This window comes from Sinocyclocheilus rhinocerous, unplaced genomic scaffold, assembly GCF_001515625.1.
Source record: "Sinocyclocheilus rhinocerous isolate Xijiao unplaced genomic scaffold, SAMN03320098_v1.1 scaffold807, whole genome shotgun sequence".
Taxonomy (NCBI): domain Eukaryota; kingdom Metazoa; phylum Chordata; class Actinopteri; order Cypriniformes; family Cyprinidae; genus Sinocyclocheilus; species Sinocyclocheilus rhinocerous.
Window position 1 is genome coordinate 69411 of NW_015650326.1, and position 7957 is coordinate 77367.

A 7957-nucleotide genomic window follows, 5' to 3' on the forward strand; every position below is an offset into this window, starting at 1 on the left:
GTTAGAAACAAAAGGTTTACAGCCTGATTTCATAGAAGAATGACATAGCTCTTTAATGAACTAAAAAGTACAGGTTGATGTAAATGTAAAGAACTTTCTCAATCAATCAATCAATATAAAAACTGTTAAAAAAACATAACTTTGCATTCTATAACATGAGGACCCTCATAAACATTTTAGTGCCTGACTGAATTGTAAAAATTGGGATACCACCCTTGTGCTCCAATTTATCCCTGAACAGCAAGGGGGAAAAAACTGATTCAGACGTGGCATGCATTATGAAGAACTCAAGCCCGACTCTGAACGACAGGCAGTGACCTCATGTATCTCTCACTGTGACTGTAAAGATCAAAATCCATAATCCCAAGTTTCTAGCTAAATTAACAAACTCTTTAGCCCCTATGGTCCAGTACAGACAGACGAGACCGTCTGTTGTGAGAGGACAATGTGTCTCAAATAGAAGCCATAGGCCATGTCCTTTTACGGCGTTCCTCTTTGTATTTGGCACCTTTCTTGGACAAAAGGGGGCAGGACATACCTGTCAGACTGAGGATAAAGTGCCCTCCCGAAGCATGGAGTCCTGTACCCAGAGCGTGTCTGACCCTGTGCTGTCTCCGTCCCTCTGTGTTGCATCGTAACCACCACCATGGCCCCCAAGAAGAAGGAAGAGCCCAAACCAGTAGCTGCACCCAAGCCCCCAGAGCCTGAGCCCCCCAAGGAGCCAGAGTTTAACCCAGCTGACGTCAAGGTACGAACTCTGCAGAGGAGACTGCAAACCATCAAGTGGCTTGCACTGTTTTGCCTTGATGTGGAGCATTTAGATGCAAAAAAAAGAAAAGAAATAGAACTTCCAATTTAAATTTTGTGAACATTTGAGACTTAAAACTGTTCAGTTTAATTTTTATCAAATTGAATATGGTGTCTAGTATGACTAAGGTCTGTATGTATGTAACTAGCGTCCGTTTGAGTTTTCCGTTTCCCTATGAATTATGGTGAAGACCAAGAGAAAATGAAAATGGAATTGTGCTAATATTCCTGCTACTTCTGACCAAAGACTTTAAGGCACTTTCTCTCAATTGACTGGCATCTGTTTGTTTGTTTTATTCATTCTAGAATACAAAGTTCTTTATTGGCATCAATGGTTCAAGAACCTATAATTGCACAAAAGGAATATTTCCATTGGTTCCAAAAGGTTCTTTATAATGGAAAAAGGTTCTTCACACTAAGAAAAAAAATGGTTGTTTTTAGAACTGCTCGCTAACAGGTTCTTTGTGGAACCAAAAATGGTTCTTCTGTGGCATCACGGTGAAAACCCTCTTTTGGAAACTCTGTTTTTAAGAATGTAGAATATCTTGATATCAGTTCCTCTACTGAATGTCCTGATGACAAATGTCACCTTCTCACAGACAACTGCTATGCTCTTGTTGCTTTCATTGATGTCCATGAGCTATTTTGAGTAACATCAGAGACACCATTTGATGTAGAAGGTGTAGTGCGTCCAAAAGGACAACCTGCAGATTCATTGGCTGAGCATCTACAAATGCTTATCTTCCACAGTCTGCTGATTTGGCAGTGTGTTGCATACATATTAGTCTGAAAGTTTAGGGTTAGGAGAAGCCATAATATATGTTCCAACCACTGAGGTTTAGGCCACACACAATGTGATTTTGATTACACTGCTCCAGAATGGACCACCCAAACTGTACGGTATTGTTAATTATGAAGAAGATTCACAAATTCTACAAATTTTGTTGAAGACATAAAGCAAGCATATCATTCAACTAGAAGAGATGCAGTATTTCTAATGAGCTTTGATTACTGAGAATCATCCTTTACGGTAACTATAATTTCCTGCATCCAGTGGCATTGTTTTTGTGATGTTTCAGTGGGCAATATGCATTAACGATTCAGTATCTCTTCAGTTGGACAAAATTGTCAGTGTCATGCATTTGCAGCCTTCAATCACTGTCTGAGCCTGCTAACCCTGACTGGTAATAGTTTGTGCTGTAATGACAAAGGGGGTATCGGGTGTACACCCGCAGGGCCACACACACCCTCTGACTCAAGGTTGCTCATAAATTCTTTTGGACAATGAGTCACAGGACAAACAGGATTGTATTTGAGTAACCAGAGCCGGGTGAGTGTGCAGACATTGACAGCTGCGTGTGTGTCCGGAGGATGGGTCACGCACTGAAGGACAATAGCACCTAAACATTAATAATCACATGTAATCCCTTTATAGTCTGGTATGTCATTTATTAGACTTCAGAGTTTTGTGTAATTATTATAATTTTTTCTCTTGACAGCTTGAATTCACTGCTGAGCAGATTGAGGGTAAGCCAGATTTTCTGTTTGCATTTCAATATTAATTGTGCTTGAAGAGTACATTTAGAGCAAACCTTAATTAAGTCCTTAATTAGACTGACATTGCTTGCATGCCCCCACAAAAAAAAAAAATTGTTATTATTATATGCAATTTACAGTGAAAAAAAATCCTTAAAACAAGATGCATTTTATACATTTAAAGATTTTAGATTTGTGCTTGATCAAATGGGAAAAAAATTAATGAATATATTCTCTCAAAACAGAACCTTATGACTTATGCAACTTGCTTTTAAATAAATGCATTTTCCCCCATAGATATTTTGGTAGCACTTTATTTTACAGTCCTGTTCCTCATGTACATACTATGCACTCTAAAAAATGCTGGGTTAAATACAACCCAGTGCTGGGTAAAATAGGGACAAACCAAGCAATTGGGTTGTTTTGACCCAGCAGAGTGTACAGGCATCATAGAGGATTGTGAAAATACAGTATTTCACTAGAACTTGGTCTTCATTACACTATTTTCTGTTTCTATTTTTGTTACATACTTATAGTAATTACAATAACTATGTAATAACTAGGTACTAACCCTGAACCTAGTTTAAACCTAACCCTACTCCATGTAGTTACCTTGTATTACAAGAACTTTCTTAGGTTAGTACACTGTAAGTACATGTAAGTACACGTACTGTAAAATAAAGTGCAACCAATATTTTTCATGCAAACAAATCAATGCAAACAATTTCACTTCGACAGCAATGTCTTTGGATGAGTTTTCATCTTATCTCTCTCTTTCAATTCACATTTATTTGTATGGCACTTTTCATGATAAATATATCATTTCGAAGCAGCTTTGCAGAAAATGAATATTTCTACATTACAATGAAGAGTGATCTGTTATCTGAGGTGACTGTGTCAAAGTCATGTCCATATGGCAGAAGTGTACAATTCTAAGATTATACAAATTATGCTGTTAGTTTTGAATGTTGGTAGCCAAACAGTTGATGGCAGCCATTGACTTCCATAGTACTTTTTATCACTATGGAAGTCAATGGCTGCCGTCAACTTTTTGGCTACCAACATTCTTCAAAATATTTTCTTTTGTGTTGAACAGAAGAAAGACGCTCACACAGGGTTGACCACAGCAGATCCTTCACATAGTTTTGAGTTTGGCAAAAAGTGATGGAATGGGATAGAATAAAAACTCAACACCATATTTCCCGGACAGAGATCTAACAGAGATTTCCACATGCCAGTGATCTAAAGTATTGGCAGCGTACAGGGTTTATGTCTGTTGGAGTGTGAGAAACTCAAGTCCGACTGTCTTTTTCTCTGCAGATTTCAAGGATGCGTTCCAACTGTTTGACAGGACGCCAACCAACGAGATGAAAATCACCTATGCTCAGTGTGGTGATCTGATCCGGGCTTTGGGTCAGAACCCCACCAACACTGAAGTTATGCACGTCTTAGGCAAACCCAAAGCTGAAGGTGAGACCCTGAACCTGACAGAATCCGTCCCTCAGAACTCCACGGTCTGTAAATCTCAAACGAACTGTTACTGTCCACTCTCAAATGCCAAGAGCCAAACTGTGTAGCCCGATCATGCCACAGAGATTCATCTTGCTTAATTTGTTGGCAGACATGCAAGTGAAGATGCTGGATTTTGAACAGTTCCTGCCCATACATCAACACATCTGCAAGGCCAAAGACCGCGGCACCTTTGAAGACTTTGTTGAGGGCCTGAGAGTGTTCGACAAAGAGGGCAATGGAACAGTGATGGGTGCTGAACTCAGACACGTCCTCGCTACCCTGGGTAAGCTTTAACATCTAAAATACTCATTCTAAATTAGTTTAATATTCTTTCGTATTGCTGTAGTAAATGCCTGGGCGTACTTTTTTAGCCTTAACATTGGGATCTCTCACTGTATCATTGAGATATCATTATAGTTTTGCAACAGTTTTTATTTTTATGTTGTCATTTTAGTTTTAGTTAAAGTTTGTTTTTTTGTAATTTTTTTGCCAATTTTTTTTTACATTTTATTTTTAATTATTTTAAAGTTTAAGTTATACTACATTAAAATGAAAAATGTTGCCTTGGAAACTATCTAAAATAAAAAGATGTTTATATTTTACTTTGTTAATGTTCATTTTGTTTACACAATATACATATTTTTTCTTTTTAATTGATTTTTTTTGTTTTTTAGATTTAGTTAACTATAATAACCCTGGGTTATAGAAAAATATTTTTGTATTATTATTATTATCATTATTATTATTCTTTAAAACAAGATAAATTCTCTTGAGAAGAAAACTTCCCTATATTTTTATTGAATCAAGTGATTATTAAACTATTATTACAATTATTATCAAATTATTAAACAATTTTAATTCCTCAAAATCATGGTTTGGACTGGATGTGTTCTCTGTATAATATATCAAGCATGATATGATATGATATGATATGATAATTATCAGGGTAAACAACAGACAGCACAACAGTTTTAATATATATTATAAAAAAATATATTATAAAAAAATATTGTAAAAAAAGCAAATACCCCATAACTTGTAAATCTTGGAATACATTGCCATCAGACTAGCAACTCCAAAGACACGATGATAAGCCAGTCCTGCTTTCATGCAGAGCACTGTGAAACTCTGGTGAGAATGTGTGCTCGTGTCTTCTCCGTAGGTGAGAAGATGAAGGAGGATGAGGTTGAGCAGCTGATGGCTGGGCAGGAGGATGCAAACGGCTGTATAAACTATGAGGGTGTGTTTGTACACACTTTTACAACTCCATCACCTGCTGTTCAGCTGTTTCATTCAATGTCAGCATGTCCAGTAATATGTGCTACCTTATAAATCAACATATGTCATCAACAGCTGATAACATTACAGTTCATGTCTACGCAGTATAAGTGACAATGAGAACCAAATAATTTATCTCTAATTAAAAAGTGATTGATCTCTTTACCTCTAGATGACAATGTCTCATCTGGTACAATTTTTGACTTTGGATGTGTCTAAATTTTTTCCCTTATAAAACGAAAACAACTATACCCACGTGACTTTGTCCAAATCAGAAAATTGGGCTCAGAATGATATAAACTTAATATGCATTAGCACAGAATATTGATTTAGATGGTTTCTTTTCCTCCCACAGCTTTTGTAAAACACATCATGGCTGGCTGAATGGGTAAGACAAACCACCCTTTTTCCACTTTGCGTCATTACTTATTGATTGATTGATCTATTTATTTATTTATGTTTTGATATGTTGTTCCGATGGGCATTCATCACTAGGTGTTTAATTCAAACCATTTCACTCTATAAAGCACTTTGATTCTCATCTTGATTCATGTGCACTGAATATTATTGTGTTGATTTTTTTTTTTTTTATTGATTTTATTTTCCTTTTCTTCAGACGATCAAGACACTTCAATTGAGGATACAACATAATGTCGATTTTATTTCATCGTTGTTCTTTTTTAAATTAAACCCCACACAGGTGTTTCCTACCATTAGTCCCCTGTCCTCACTGCCTCCAACTATCTCTCAAACCTTCATTTTTGTGTTTCTCCTCAGTCTGTTATGCCTAAATATTCCATCCTACATCATACCTGTTTGTCAATACAAAAAAACAAAAAAAAGTTTAATAAATGTCACGCTTGGTTTAAACAGCCTCCTCTCTCTGAATCCTTTTCATTTCACTATTCTTGGAAAGCTATCGCTTGTATTCAAATGTCTGCATTTAGAGGTGTGATGTGGAGGAGCTGATGAAATGACTGGGTTTTACTAAAATAAAAGTCTATGGCAGCATGTTTGTTAATGATATGATGATGCTCTCCTTCGGTTGAGTGGCTGCTGACACAACCAGGAAACTAAATTAGACTCTTGTGTTGAGATTTGCTTTAAATAGCATGCGAATGTCCACCTTTTTTTGCTAACGAGCCTACTGAGTTTTAAATTATGGGAGGCACTTCCGGCACTCAAAAAGATCATTTCAAAACATAAAGTTGCGCTACAAATAATCCTTATCTGTCAGTTTGACAGAATGAGCTGTAAATGTTCTATGTTCTGTTTTCAGATTTTAACGTGACAAGAATATTTATGGAAGAGCACTTTTCAGAGCACTTTTATTTTCCTCCCAATTAGTTTTTTCCTTTGTATTTCGCTGTAACTATATGAAAAAGGGCAACATACTGTATACTGCGCTTTTGTGGTCTGCTCTCTCGATTTAATTTACGATAATTCACTGGAATGCACTAATATCTCTGGTTTTTCCTTCCCAAATCCTCGTGTATCTCGTGTAATTGCTTCCTCTTTTCACTTCTAATCATTGTTAGCAGTGTTTAGCCTGGTGGAAGGTTTCTAAAGCAAGTAAACACGATGTTTGTTACCTGTCAAAATGACGGAAATCACTTTCAGATATATCATTGTGTTAATGTTAATGAACAATTTTAAGACAACGTATGTTACATAATATAATAGACATATATTACTAGTGATATTTAACACTTCTGTAATAATGCTGCGGAAATAATCAAATGTATTGGTTTTATTCATGGCTGTTGAACATAAACTCCATGCTGAAAAAAACCAAAACAATAGAAACCATCACAGAAATTCTAATGGCTTCCGTTACAGATACCACTACAAATATTAAAAATCATCAACTATTGAAGGGTGAAAAATGTCATCTCATTGTACCCAGTTTTATAAATGTTTATTATAAAACCATTCGCTGATTGTTTACAGTTTAAAGGAAGTTACTCCCATAATTTGCATCATGGGGCATAGGAGAAAGGTGGATAGATAGATGGATGGATGGATAGATTTGGATAGGAGTGAAAACAGGCACAGCTGGTGGTAGAGGTGTTATACTGGCTGACAGGGGGTCCGAAAAGAATCAGCACAGGGCAAAATCACATTTCAGCATCTGATTATTTTTTTCTTCTTCTCACTCCTCGGTCTATGGAGTTTTCAATCAGGGTCATCCCATGTGCCGGACCCAGTGGTGATGTTCTCATTTTCTGTAGCAGAGGAGTTCACATCAACCCTTGTATTAACTTGCATTAACAGGATGAACCCTGTCTCCCACAATCTGGCAAGTTGTGAAGTAATGGGGGTGTTCCATTATTCTGCCCCTGCTGTCATACACTTTAAATTGATGTTATAAAAAGAAGAAGAAGAAGAAGAAGGATATATTGTAAGTTCATCATCATCATCACTCAAATAAATACAATTTTTGTTTGCTAAACATTGTTCTAAACATTGACACAATATTATTATTTTATAAAATCATATTCTATTTTAACTCTAGACTTCATCAAAGCTGTAAACGTTTAAACCATAATGACCTATATAATAATAGTCAACTTTACCTGACCAATTTATAAATTGTCTACAATACTGTTTTTGGACAAATCCAGCCAAAACCCTCAAAAATATTCTCTAAAAGAGATCCAAGTGATGATCACAAAACATATGGAATACAGTGTCTGATACTTTTCAAATTTTACAAATGGAAACAGAATTTAGATCAAATATAGCCAAACTTCTTGTAAGTTTATTGTCAGATATCCTGCTTTATAGTGTTCTTATAATGCATATTATTTTATCATAGAACAAA

The 7957-nt window shown here is 36.0% G+C and overlaps 1 protein-coding gene across 4 annotated transcripts; it reads left to right on the forward strand.

The window, feature by feature from the left end:
* Nucleotides 1-561: 561 nt before the first annotated feature.
* On the forward strand, nt 562-6007 carry LOC107711693 (myosin light chain 1, cardiac muscle-like). Of its 4 annotated transcripts, none has more exons than XM_016516711.1 (7): nt 562-748; nt 2307-2334; nt 3664-3813; nt 3965-4138; nt 5018-5095; nt 5489-5521; nt 5750-6007. In XM_016516711.1, exons 1-6 carry the CDS (start codon nt 647-649, stop codon nt 5515-5517), a joined length of 561 nt encoding a protein of 186 aa, XP_016372197.1. In that variant the 5' UTR covers nt 562-646; the 3' UTR covers nt 5518-5521; nt 5750-6007. The 4 variants fall into 4 exon arrangements, with proteins under 4 accessions (XP_016372197.1, XP_016372198.1, XP_016372199.1 ...); XM_016516712.1 differs by having other exon boundaries at nt 5834-6007; XM_016516713.1 differs by lacking the exon at nt 5018-5095.
* The last annotated feature ends 1950 nt before the right edge of the window (nt 6008-7957 follow it).